We start from the raw sequence: 14061 nt of genomic DNA on the forward strand, positions 1-14061 counted from the left end.
TCCATGTTATATACAGTGATTTAAAACGGTGGATTATCACGAAATCATCAAATTAAATTGATAATAAACTAAATTTTTCTTATTCTTGTTGTTCTTGGCAAAACTGGCAACATGCAACATATATGGACACGCCCACCCTGCGTGTTTATTTTGCAGCCTGCGCTTGTTACGCTGTGATAATGGAGCTGGATGGGCGGGGCCTCTCCGTGCGGATCTGTAGCCAGCTGGCGTGACTCCGCCCAACCGAGTCAGCCTCGACAGGCATATCTAACGCATCTGTATTACCGTAGTTTGGCACGCGCATTTTACGCTCGGTGTTGAGGCCAAATCCGCGCTCGCGCACCCAAATCCGTTTACAGTCCGGTAGTGGAGAGGGCCCGGCGCTCGGTTCTCTGCTCCGTCAGTCCAGACATCCGCACGGTCACAGCCCCGGAGAGACGTTACACGGCGCGGGGAGCGGCGGCGGTGCCTCGGCGACACACTCGGACAGAGCAGGAGCACTTCGGAGAGGAAAGAATGGCGGATTCGAGCAGCACCGCAGCGGTCGGGGCCGCGGGCTCAGACAGCGTCGCTGCTGCTGCTGCTGCCGGGGCGGCTGCCACTGTTGCGCAGGATGTCGCGCCCGGAGCCGCGGGACCCAAGCCCGTGTCCGAGTCCGTGAAGGGCCAGCTATTTGACGTGGGCCCCCGCTACACGAACCTGTCTTACATCGGGGAGGGGGCGTACGGAATGGTGTGGTGAGTTGTGCTTGCCGTAGTACCGGAGTCGAGACGTGCTAGCTAAACGTTACGCTGTTTGTTAGTAAATACAGTTCGCCTGCCCCCGTTTGGCCGCTGGCTTCCACGAGCAAATGTGCAGAAAAACGTGAGGGCGGTCGCCATGTTTGTGTTTTTTAAACGGCTGCCCGACATTAGGACGCGTTGTTGAACCTCCACCAGCTCTTGTGGTTAGCAGGTTAGCAGGGCTAGCTACAGGCGTGGCTTCGAGCTGTACAGGAAACAAGATTGGGAGCGATTGCGCAGAACGTAGTTTGCAGCCTGAGCTCGAAGCTCTTTGCAAAGAGCTGCGTTCTGACCGCAGATTCAAGTTGCTTATCGCTGCAGCCCTTTTTATTTTATCCTTCCTCCGCCTGGTGTTTGTCTCCCACTCACATTCACGTGTACTTCAGCTCTCACACACACACTCAGCCTGCAGCAAAGCCGCTGCACAGGATGCAAGTGGGATTTGTCAGCTGTGGCGAGGCCTCTCCTTGTGTTATCGCCGTGTGTGTGTGTGAGATCTGCAGCCCTGTGAGGACGTGTTAAACAGCCCTGATGCACTTTAATATCAGTGCCAAGGCGGCCCGAGCTGTGAACAAGCCATCAGATGTGACAGCACTGCGTGGATGGCACACGAGAGCCCGGGCCCCACACAGTCCATCCCGGTAGGACACGCCGTGTGGATCACTGTCATCCCCCACCGTGACAGCACAGGGCTGTTTTGTGTTGGTGTCATCGTGGTCATGTGATGCCACTGATGCAGCATCCAGTGTTTGTAAACACAGTCACCTCCCAGCGGCTGGTACAATGAAACAAAAAAACCACTACACAGAATATAATGTTAACGGTCTGAAAACCCCTGAAACTGTGCTGTTTACTCCACCCGGGATGTTTACTCCACCCGGGATGTTTTAGTTACCGCTGTGCTTGTGAATGTCACAGTCAGTAAAGGGGGTGCACAGCCAAGTCTTTGCAGCATGTTGTGCAATAAGAGAAAATGCTTGTACCAATAGGAAAGATGTGATGTAACTATTGTTCCTGTTGAGGGCGAGCGCCCGTGTGAAAACATAGCTTTGACGTTTTTTGTGTATTTAATCCCACAAAAGGAATAAGGGGGAATCAGGGAAGGGTTTGAGAATTTATCTTTTCCTTTAAAAATTTACAAGGGGATGAACTGTATATGCAGTGGACCCAAAAAACACACCACTCTCAGCTGCTCTCAGCACTGCCTGTACTCTACACCTACACCACACTGATACTGCACCTACACTCATGTCTACACCTACAGAACTTCACCACATCTCACAGCACAATAGACGTGTGTGTATGTGTGTGTCATATGTGCATCTTGGCTGTCGAGACCGTCTGCAGGACCATCCCTGTTTCTGGTACAGTCATCGCGTATTAACTGCGCGGTGTGTAATATGAGACCTGTTTTGTGCTTTCCGCCCCTGTGCAGCTCTGCCATGGACAACGTGACAACCTCGCGCGTTGCCATCAAGAAAATCAGCCCCTTCGAGCACCAGACGTACTGCCAACGCACACTGAGGGAAATCAAGATCCTGCTGCGTTTCCACCATGAGAATATCATCGGCATCAACGACATTCTCAGGGCACGGCAAATTGACAACATGAGGGATGTGTATCCTTTCACTCTCTGCAGGATGAGCTCACTGCATTTGTTTGCTTTTATTAATGCAAATGTCACATATACCACAAAATTATTATTTTTTAAAAAGCTGCCGGAATAATCTAGTTTGTTTTTGCACAGAAACTACAATTATCTCACACATTCTTAAAAAAAAAAAAAACACTAAAAAGGGAGAGAAACTATTAAGTGTTAATTTAAACATCTGTTCATGTTGGATTCAACAACCCGTAACAAAACGATGTGCAGCAACATTTGAGTAGGCTTTAACTTTATTGCAACAGCTTTGTTTTTTCATTTTGTGTGTTTGTGTGACGTCAAGAATTCAGCTGTGACTGCTCCTGCCTAGAAATGATTGAGGCTGTGTGTGGTGGGGTTCAACCAAACAAATAACACGGTTATTAATCCAGCACTCGCTCACTACACTTTTGCCATCGAGTTTCAAGATGGGTTATAGTTGAAAGGAAAGAATGCTTGATGGAGACGTTAATGTTTTGGCTAAATTTAGGCTACATTGTGAAATATATCTGACTCTGCTATTGTTACTGAATTATTTTTAGACTGCAGTTTCCGCAAACTGCAATTAAACCACAAATGGCAGTGTCTAATAGTTGTTGGAGCCAAAGTTGATGCAAAAGGTGTTTAAAGTAGCGTGGCACATTTCAGAGTTGAAAAAACGTTACGCACCTCAATTTAACCACGTTTAATCCCAGGTTTATCCTGTCAAATGCTAAATTGATCATTTCAGGATTAATTGGTATTGATTCAACATGTCTGCGGTTTTCGTTTAGCTGTGTCACCCCAGGTCAGTCCTTTTTTAGACAGAAAGCAGCGACCATTCGCAGAGCAGCTAGCAGTGAACCGGGGGCATGACCGGTCAGTCAGTGCGTTACTGTGACTGCTGCTGTGGCCGTTTGTGAAAAGCTGCTTTGTCCTCAGCGAAAGGCAAAGGAAATGTGTGATGTCCTTTTTTTCTTGTTTTCTTCTTTGATCTGCCTGGACACTCCACTTTGTTGTTTTGTTGCCGACTCCTGATTTGGGACTGATGTTACGAAATCCAGGGACAGCAGCGCATATACCAGGGCGTCTAATAGCAACATGACCTGATGTTGCCATGAGAGGAAAAGTTAAGGGATCTCCAAAGTTATAACAGTTCATCCTGAGGAGGATATGAATGTTTGTACCATCCAGTACTTGTTGAGATATTTCATTCTGGACCACAGTGGTTGACCGAAGGACTCGACATTATCACCCTAGAGCCTCCTCTGGACTTGTTGAGTATAACTAAGTTATTGCATCACAATCATTGCACCGACTGTTTTTGACCAATTCTGGCCGTCTCAGATTTGTCTACAAGATATGAGTCTAGAAAATATGACAAATGATCATTGTGCCATGAGGCTTGAAACTGGTCCAATCAGGGAGCTATAGGGAGTGAGGCTTAGAGGGTGATGTGTCTCTTTGCTTGTCCAAACTGCGTGTTAACACACGTTTAAACAAAGTATGATATGAGGTATGATTCAGCATTCTTGGCTCGAGCTTCCCTCATAAATTTCCACCGCTGAAAAATGCACGAGATATTTAAGAACGTTCCCTTTCCCCCCCCAAGTCGTTGTCCTCCTTGACTCGAGCGTCCCTCCAGCTACATCGTGCAGACTCTGATGGAGACGGACCTGTACAAGCTGCTGAAGAGCCAGAGGCTGAGCAACGACCACGTCTGCTACTTCCTCTACCAGATCCTGCGAGGCCTCAAGTACATTCACTCGGCCAACGTGTTGCACCGTGACCTCAAACCCTCCAACCTGCTCATCAACACCACCTGCGACCTCAAGGTCTGCACACAAAAACACAAACACACACACACACACACACACACACACACACACACACACACACACACACACACACACACACACACACACACACACACACACACAGACGGGGACTTTTGGTGTTTCGTGTTACTTGCAGATTTTTTGGGAGATTACACAGACGCACATACAAGAAAACTAGACCACACTTCAATATACACACTGAATATATTGAGTGCGTTACATTTATATATTGTAAATTTCACAGGGATTCAATAATCCCTGTGAGCTGAGAACCATAATGTTTCTCAGCAAATATGCTTTTTTTAAAACATTGGCACCAGTAGCAAGAAAGTATCTCAGGAATGTTGGATCAGGGTGACGGATTGACCCGGGCCTTCGCTTGCTCGTCATAACCCAGCCAAGGAACCCGTGTTGTTGAGGTTATTTGAATGATGCAGACTTTCAGACTTGTAATAGACATTTTCCTGACAACAGAGAGGAGCTGTGGTCTCCTCCTGATGTCCCTTTGTCTCTCATAAGCTCAGAATCTGAATGGATTCAGTTTTACTTTGTTTTTCCATTTAGGTTTAGTTTTTTTTAAAGTGTAAAGCTTGAAAATAGAAACAGAGTGACACACTTTTTCAGCATGTAATGGTTTGAACATGAAGTGGCCTAAAGTGAAATACTGCTGGAGTCTCTTCAGTGGAGATTATTATTGACAATATCTTAACAATGTAAATGAGTCAAGGTCTTAGTACCTTTCAGATCTAAACAACGAGGACTTATTTCTGTAACACAATACACCAATCAGTCACAGCATTGAACCAGAAACTGGTTTTAATGTTGCAACTGATTTGCTGTACAGTTGCATGATGTTAAATGTGTGTAATGAGGCGTGGCCCTGGCTTCTTCTCAGCTGGCAACAACAGCGAGCGTTAGCATCTTGATTCTTTCTCCGCTTACCTTTTAGAGAATGTTGGAAACCACTTATCAAAACTGAAGCGCACACAGCCTACAATTAAAGAGAGAGTGTTTAAAGCGTCACAGCTAAAGGATGTACAATTAATTACGCAAAGGGTTGTTAAACACGAGGACCTATTTTAGAATTTTAAAAAACCATGGGAAAATCCTATTTGCTGTGTCTGCGTTTGGTGCTGGTCAGTTTGCTCCATCGCAGTCAGAGTTCTCTTTGGCGTGTTGCTCAGCCTCAGAGTAAACTTGTGAACTCTTGACAGCAAACCATCAATCCCGGGATTAGCTGATCATGTGGGTGGAGTAGAAAACAAAAGCAGCATATGTTGAAACAGCTTCCTGAAACATTCCACTCCAGGATAAAAAAAGGAAAATCAAAATACACCCATATAACTACAGCCACACATTAAGTCCCTGGCTTTGTGCCACTATTGTTACTTAATGTGCATATCCATTGACTTTGAGTAATATGATCCTCAAATTGATTTCGCATATTCGATGCAGCCCCCATTAAGCCCTCGTTTCTCCACATCCCTGTGCACAGTGTACAGTCTTTCTCAGCTGGTCGCTGCCTGGCTCCAGGCTTCCTGCAATTTGGTGATTTGATCAAAGAAAAACAGAAGAGAAATAAAGTTTGTTGGAAAAGCACAAAAACAGGAACTTTTTTTACCACCCTATTATTCCTTACCAACTACTTATGAGTTTTGGGCTTAAGTTGTAAATCCGACACAAAGCCATTTTCAGACATGAACAAGACTTTGACTTTCCCATATGAATAAATAATGAATAAGAGATTCTCCAGATTGGTTGTGTTCACAACAACAGGAAAATCTCTGTAGCATTCAGACTAAGGCTGATGCCTGGGTAGAGGAGGCAGAAGGCAGGAGGAGGCGTATAGGTTCCATTGAAGAAGTCACGTGTCTCTTGTTTACAGCAAACACCAGCCCTTTATTACCAACAGCTCGAATCTCATTGTTTTTCAATTCGTTGGCGTCTTCCACTGCTTCTCTGATCAGTGCATGTCTGAAAGCAGCCGTAGTGTGACCGGTTGACAGACTGATGTTTCTGACCTCTGGCCCCTTTGTGTCATCCTCAGATCTGTGACTTTGGCCTGGCGAGGATAGCCGACCCTGAGCACGACCACACAGGTTTCTTGACCGAGTACGTGGCCACGCGTTGGTACAGGGCTCCGGAAATCATGCTCAACTCCAAGGTGGGTGTGTGTGACTGATGTGGATTGACCGAAGTGTGAGTGTGTTTGTCAGTGTGTTGATGGTTTGTGTGTTTGTCTCAGGGCTACTCTAAGTCCATCGACATTTGGTCAGTGGGCTGCATCCTGGCTGAGATGTTGTCCAACAAGCCGATCTTCCCTGGGAAACACTACTTGGACCAGCTCAACCACATACTGGGTGAGACGCAGTTCTTGGCCACGTTACAACAATTTCTATCTACAAGCAGCCATGTTGAAAGGTGTCCATGACACTCCTCTCTGTGCAGGCGTCCTCGGCTCCCCGTCTCAAGAAGATCTGAACTGCATCATCAACATGAAGGCGAGGAACTACCTGCAGTCCCTGCCTGAAAAACCCAAGATCCCCTGGGAGAAGCTCTTCTACAAGGCCGACTCGAAAGGTACTCGGACATGGAATGAGAAATGATATGTCATATTTATTGGAAATGACAAAACCTGCAGACTAATCTGAGGAAGCAGGTGGAGGCTGAAGGTGCCACTGAGGTCTGTGTTGAAAATGACTTGTAGAGCTTGTATCAGTAGCTGTTACAAAGGAATAATTATATTAATATTTCTATATACATATTTTGTAAAACTCTTTCCAAAGAGCTCTTTACTGGGCTTGTTAAAATAATGAACATATTGATGTTGGAAAAGAAAGAAATTGATAAATTAGATACTTGATTATCCAGAGAATTTTATAAAAAAATGATCATTGTTCTAATATTATGGTTATTTTAATCACACTCTTTATTCCTTAAAGATTTGTTTAATAGACAGCATAAGATACTTGAAAATAAAATGTAAAAGATACGAAAATTATTGACTTCTATGAATGTGAAGTTTTTGTTCTTCCGCAGTCCCAAAAAAACATTTTGAAGAAAAGTTGTGTTTCATATTGCTGCACAACCTGGTGATTAAACTAACCAAAGCTCTCTGAATCCTAACGCAGCTCTGGACCTGCTGGGTCGCATGTTGACCTTTAATCCCATCAAGCGCATCAGCGTTGAGGAGGCCCTGGCTCATCCTTATCTGGAGCAGTACTATGATCCCACAGATGAGGTACGCATGGAGACTGTAGTTGTTGTTGGAGCTGTGTGCCTTTTTTGAATCGGTATTAAAACTGTACAGTTAAAGAGGAATTTGAACAACACACAGGGAAAGACGCCAAGCTCAACTCAGCCAAGTATTGAGATTTGCACAAATGTTTGTGGCAGAAGGGCTGATTAATTCATGTTGTTCGTGATTTTTATTTTGTCAACCATGAGCCAAGCTTTAATTGTGATCCTTTCTGCTTTGTGCTGGGAAGCCTCTTAGCTGTGTTCGGAATGCAGTTAGTATTACGTTTGCTCCAGGTTAAAGTACGTAATCTCTCGTCACATACAAGTTTATGTAAGTGTTGGCACAAATCTCCCTTTGTTTGAAACATATATTATCTGGCCAGCAGTTTGTTTGTTTTTACAGCTTGATTTGATTTATACCTAAATTTGTGCATTCTGTTTTCTGGTTGTTGTTTTTGGTTCATTCTCTGCACATTTTGGAAATTAAACTGCACCATTCAGGCTTTTCTCTCTGACCAGCAGTCACCTCTCGATCATTGCTGCTGTTTTGTTATGTTAAGTAAACGTGTGCAGAACAGTGCAACTGGATATTGGCACGAAGACAGAAGTGTTATAAAATATGTGTGTATGTGTTTGTAGCCGGTAGCGGAGGAGCCCTTCACTTTCCAGATGGAGCTGGATGACCTTCCCAAAGAGAAGCTGAAGGAGCTGATCTTTGAGGAAACGGCTCGTTTCCAGGAAACCTACCAGGGCTCCTGAGACACACAGGTACGTAAAACTGAAACACAAACACCCACACTTACTGCAGCGCACACTAAGAGAACCAAAGTTCAAGATCTGTTCTCTCCTTGAACAGAGGAGCAAAACAAATGTTTCACTACAGTTTTGCGTGTTCTAATTTGTTTTCTTTAAACTGCAGGAGAGCTCTGAATGTAATCGGTTGATTCAAGACCACTAGATGTCAGTGGAACACCTGCCATTCATAGTTTAAACACCCTGCACATTGTGTAGTCAGTGAACCTGTTTGCTGTCACACAGATCCAAGAGGACAGTATCATAGGCACATAAATGTATTTCCATGTAATCGAATAGACGGATCAATTTCGGATCACAAAGATTTCTAAACTGTTTATTTCACACATAATTGAAACTGAAACTGAGATGCTCCCTCACCTCGCAGTCTTGCCAGTGTTGCATCTTGCACAATACAAAGAAAAGAAATAAATCACTGTTGCACATTGTTCCCAAGATGCAAGAAACGTTAACGGATACACAAATGTTCAGGGCTATTTATACGCCAACGCCTCAAAGCTCAGTTTCAAAACTCATCACGAATGATAGGAGTGAGGGTAAAATCTACAAAAAGTCTGGAATTTCGTCAAAGAGCCTCATTGCATCTTCTTCTCTTTCTCGTAGCCCTAAAGAGTGACAACGCCACGCAGAGGCTCGGAACAAGAAGACTCCAAACGACATGCTAAAACAAAGAAAAAAAAAAACCAACAAATCTTCAAGAAACCAACAAAAAAGAGAAAACACGAACATTTAACTGCTTATCTTTCCATTTCTACTGCAAGAGAGAGCTAAGTTCAACTTTGATTTCTGTGGTTGGGTGGGGTGGTTGGGGTCTGTCGTACTCGTATTGGTTTAGTTCTTTTCCCGTGTTGGACTCTCCCTCCGTTCACCTCCCATGTTTGTGTTCCAGTCAAACGCCTCACCTCGTCCCATCTGCAGTCACTCACTGCGCCTCTCTTCTCTTCTTCTGTACGGTTTGTTCATCCTTCACCTGTCGCTGATCTGTCTTTCCTCTCTGTCGCTCCCCCTCATATAAAATCATACTACTGTATTAACCAACACCATAACTCTCTCGTCTCGGCTCCATGTAAATCGCAACCTGGGTTAAAGTCGAGGGCTAAAAGAACGGGGATGCTAATCCGGTGTGAGTATGTATATACAAAAAAAATATAAAAAACCTTCTCTTTTTTTGTTTTTTTTCGTCGTTGTTTTTTTAAGTGTGCTTGTCGCAGTTTTCGTTTGTACACAACGTTGTTTGCGTGTTTTCGGATCAGTTCAGAGTCGTAATGTTTGTGTTGGGGTTTATATTTGCAAGTCATTTTTTGAACACTTGATTTTGAGACAAACATTCAGTGTTTTTATCGGCATGTTGGCAAGTTTATAGATTTCTTTGTTGTCGCTCTTTTTGGATTTTCTTTTTGTTTTTTAAAGGAAAAAAAAAAAAAAAACTGTATGATGTTGATTATGAATGCATGCATTCCTGAAATTTACCAAAGTGGCAGAGAGACGCGAGGAACTTGGCTGGGGAGCCACTAAGAAATATCAGTTTTTAACCTTAACCACATTTCTTGACCTACAACTCGAATCAAGGGCAGAGAAACGGATGTTGAACGGTTGTTTTCAGGATGGTTCTACGTGTTTGGAGCAAAACAAAGCATAAAATAGTTTCTACGATCAAGTGTTCTTTCAGATATTACAACTGTGATGCCTAAGCCCCATTTTCCAGAACGTTCATGGAGCTCTGTGCCATGTCGAAACATTTAATTTCTCCCCCCCCCCCAACATATTGTAAAAAAATCAGAGGCTTGAAACACCAAAACTGTAACGACCAGTACCGACCGGACAAGATGCAGATATGCCACAGAAACACTGATGTAAGACACTGGTGTAACATTACTGTATTCTCCACATTCTGCCGTGTAACATCCCTTGTCCATTAAATACAGCCAACACCAAACAGCTGATCCAGTGTCAGTATTACATTCCTATATCAAATTACATTCCTGTAACACACACAGCGGCTGACTGGTGAACTGCTTGTGTCATGACACCGCTGGAGCCCCCTGTGGTTCCTCAGCTCCTCTGACTCCTGATTGTCACTCAATCCTCAGTTTTTAGGGAAACAGCCTGTCTGGAAAATGGGGGTCTGGTTGACTTTAGCCTTTGCATTGTGCGATGCTGTCTCATGGAGGGAGGGCTTTGTGCCGGCTGGGACCTCGCTCAACAGCCGAGGCCCCACTCTGAACAACTCGATCTTCATGAATTCAAGCGGCCATTTTTATTTTGTGGTTCTCTGGGCCCACATACCTTTGTCACGGCAGACGTTTTGACTTGTCATAGAAAGGAAAGAGCACACATGAAAATTTAGATTTAGAGGGATATCAAACGTCCCAGTAAATCAATCGTGCCAGTAAGCTAGCGCACACACACAGTAACAGGACCCTAGTAGTCGCTCATCTGAATGGAATGCCCTCATTATTAATGTTTACGGCTATAACGCGCCAGAATGTCTGCTGCGGTAAGAGGCCTGTTGATGCTGGTGTTGAATGTAACTGGCCTTTGCTTTGTGGACTCTCCTCAGTTGTGTCCATTGACAGAAAACCGCACCACTACTGAGAAAAACTGTGCACGTTACTGATTTTAATCAAGAGCAAAACAGAAGAGAGCTGTACAGTTACTCCTGCTCACAGCCGAGCAACCATCATCACTTCCTGGTCGTCCCGTATATATCCCAGTTTGCCCCTCTCTGCGTGTTTTTATTTCCTGTGCTCCTCTTCCTTCCTCCCTTTGTTTGTGTGTGTTTGTGTGTGTGTGTGTGTGTGTGTGTGTGTGTGTGTTTTCCTGGCCACCCGTTAACATGCAGGATGTGTGTTCTATAATGTGGGTGATCCGGTGTCTGACGTATCATCGAGTGTGTGTGCACAAGTTGTTCTCTTTCTGTGTTCATTGTTTCTGTCAGTTTTCAGCGTCTGCTCCCTGTTCTCCGTGACCGTTCTACTCGCTGCTTGGTGGACCTCCACCCACGGGTCCACCAGCTCCGTCTGCACTAATCTTTTTGCCCGTTGCACTGGGACCAGTGTATAGACCCAGATCTGGAGCGCTCACTGGCCTCGCCCTCTCTCCCAGGGTTGTTCTTTCAGAAGCCATAGCCACCACTCTGGGATCGTCGTGAGGCTTTATGGTGCATGTGGCGACGCACGTTTTTGTAGTTCAACCCTCCCGACTCCCACCATGCTTTACTATTAGGGGAAAAAAAGGGCTGCCCCCTCTTCCTCCTCCCCTGTCTGCGTTTACGTACTCGCCCATATCTGCGTATGTACTGTGGGATGGGGAAAGACCCTCTGACCCACGTCACTGACTCTGCTGTCGCTTTCCTCCGTCAACCCCTCGTCTCTGATCATGGACATGGTCATAACGAGCAGGAAAACCCGCTCCGATCACATGACTCAATCAGCACGCCAGCACTTTGTCTCTGCAGCCACGCTCTGACTCCTTCAAGGTTGTTTCGGATTGGTCCTCTCCTCCCCTTCCTGTCTTGTATCCTGCTCATCCAGCTTTAAGTTTCACCTGCTGCGTGTGTGTGCGTGTGTGTGCGTGTGTGTGTGTGTGTTAAGACGCATGGACTGTCTGCTGTAATTTATGTCTGTGTAAAAGTGTTTGTATTTTTGCTTCTCAGTAACATAAAGCCAAGGCTCTTTTTGTGTAGTGTGTGTGTTGGTGGTGTGTATTTTCTCCTCACAGCTTGGGCCCTCTCCCTGCAGTTCTTTGCTTTTACATCTGTGCGACTGTTTTTTTTTGTTTCTTCTTCTTCTTCTTTCCCCACAAAGAACAGTCGCACAGATATTTTTATCTGCATTTTTCTTCTGTAAAGTCGTTCACCAGTCAAACAGGACCTGCTTGCTTTTTTTTTTTTGTTTCTCTCCCTCCGACCTGCCACCAGACAAAACATCCCACTGGGTAACTGTAGGAATGAACCAAGAGGACCACGTTTTGCAATCACACACACACACTCTCACACACACTTCCTCTCTTCGCCTGAGGAGTGTATCCGTGTGAAAAGTTGCACTTAAACACACCGCATACATTCACACAGTATCAACAAGTCGAAAGGCCCGTCTGTCATGAGGCCTGTTTCCAGATATTGTTGTTTTTAAATGGCTGTTCTTATTATTGCTATTGTCGTTATATTGGTGAGTTGTTGTATTTTTCTTTCTTTCTTGTGTTTTTTTTTTTTTTTACATAAAAGGGAGTTAAAGATGTATCTTTTCTTTTTTTTATTATTAGGATGTTTTTATTTGTATTTCTTCTTCCTTATTTCTCTTATGGGCTTGACTATTGGCAGTGTTTTCAATCTTTCGGAAACCTAGGCTGTTTTGTTTTTGGTTTTGTTTTTTTTATTTCTCCAAGATCTTACAAGAAATTATTTTAAAAGAAGATATAAGTAGATTGTCAAAGAGATATGAGTTATTATTGAGGGTTATAGTCTGTATATTCTATGGGTATTATGAATTAAACGATTAACAAAGAAACAGAATTATATACATATAATTAAATAAAAATTTCCTGATACTGTTACAACTCTTTGTGGATGTATATTTTGTCCTCTAGTGATCTGTTGTTTTTTTGTTATGCTATGATTCACAGTCTTTTATATTCAAACCCCAGGGACCAAAGTTTACCCCCTGCACAGACTAATTAATTCTCCACTATCCTAAGTAATAATTTGCAGTGAATCTAAAAAAAAAAAAAAGGCTAACCTGGCATCAAATAGTTCAGTTTAGTTTAATAAGAAAGCTACTGACCGCCGGTGCCCTTTCCTACCAGAGTCCGAAGGTACAAGTCTTTTATTTTTTGTTATTGCTGCTTTCAGACATGCACTGAACCGTGCACTGATCCTTAAATCATCCAGAGGGGATGTGCAGAATGTGAGAACGCAAATGTCTGTTGCTCCGCACATTCCGCAGACTTTTTCAGCCATGTTCCCAAACAGCTCTTTTCTTTCTCGTTACTTATTTCAGAACAGTGTTTAAAAGAAGCTACTAATTACAAGCCATGTTTTCCTCTGTTTTTGTGCCGCTGGTCTTAATTTAAACTTAAATTGGTTATTCAATTTGAGAAAATATTAATCTGCATTTGCGCAATCTCAGGAATTAAAAGAGGTTTCACTTTACAAACCAGTTTAAAACAGGAAACCTAAAGTCAGAGTGGTGGGAAAGGATATATAACCGTGACAAATGTCAACTTGCCCTCCCTCCTGTACGACTTTCCCATCTTACTTCACAACATGTCTGAGCACGGCTTCTCCCTCCCTGACATTCCCACAGACTTCGATGAATGACGGCACTGAGACAGGAAAGGAAAACACTAAAACAAGAAGAACATTTTATATAAAAAATGACCTGGAGCTGCACATCCGTCACCTGCAATTGTGAGAAAATGGTAGAAAGTCACTTTGTGCCACAGTGAATAGATTTGTCTGTTCTGGTAGAAACCAGGCTCGTTGCAGCATTTGAGAGCAGCTCGACCTTTTGCAGCTTTGACACATGTCAGCTTTGTTATTGAAGCGGAACAATACAGCGCTACACTCTGCTGACGTAGAACTGGATGTATAGAAAGCATGTGTACATGTGTTGTTGTCATATTTCAGGCCCCATGGGTCCGGGTTGAGTTTACATATCTCCACATGCTACCACATCGCCTTTGTCAAACATGGGCCGGCTCAGAAACCTGCTGCATTGACAGTGATGACATTTCTAAAGCTCTTAAATCTGCAGAGAACATTAGATGC

At 44.0% G+C, this 14061-nt stretch overlaps 1 protein-coding gene across 1 annotated transcript; it reads left to right on the forward strand.

Annotated features, from left to right (window-relative positions):
* Positions 1 to 218: 218 nt before the first annotated feature.
* mapk3 (mitogen-activated protein kinase 3) lies at positions 219 to 12848 on the forward strand. The gene is made up of 9 exons (XM_035179987.2): positions 219 to 737; positions 2218 to 2400; positions 4049 to 4238; positions 6289 to 6405; positions 6487 to 6601; positions 6690 to 6821; positions 7373 to 7482; positions 8121 to 8249; positions 8898 to 12848. The coding sequence occupies exons 1-8, from the start codon at positions 517 to 519 to the stop codon at positions 8238 to 8240; spliced, it is 1188 nt and encodes a 395-aa protein (XP_035035878.1). The 5' UTR covers positions 219 to 516; the 3' UTR covers positions 8241 to 8249; positions 8898 to 12848.
* The last annotated feature ends 1213 nt before the right edge of the window (positions 12849 to 14061 follow it).

Source organism: Hippoglossus stenolepis, chromosome 16 (assembly GCF_022539355.2).
Source record: "Hippoglossus stenolepis isolate QCI-W04-F060 chromosome 16, HSTE1.2, whole genome shotgun sequence".
NCBI classification, from domain to species: Eukaryota; Metazoa; Chordata; class Actinopteri; order Pleuronectiformes; family Pleuronectidae; genus Hippoglossus; species Hippoglossus stenolepis.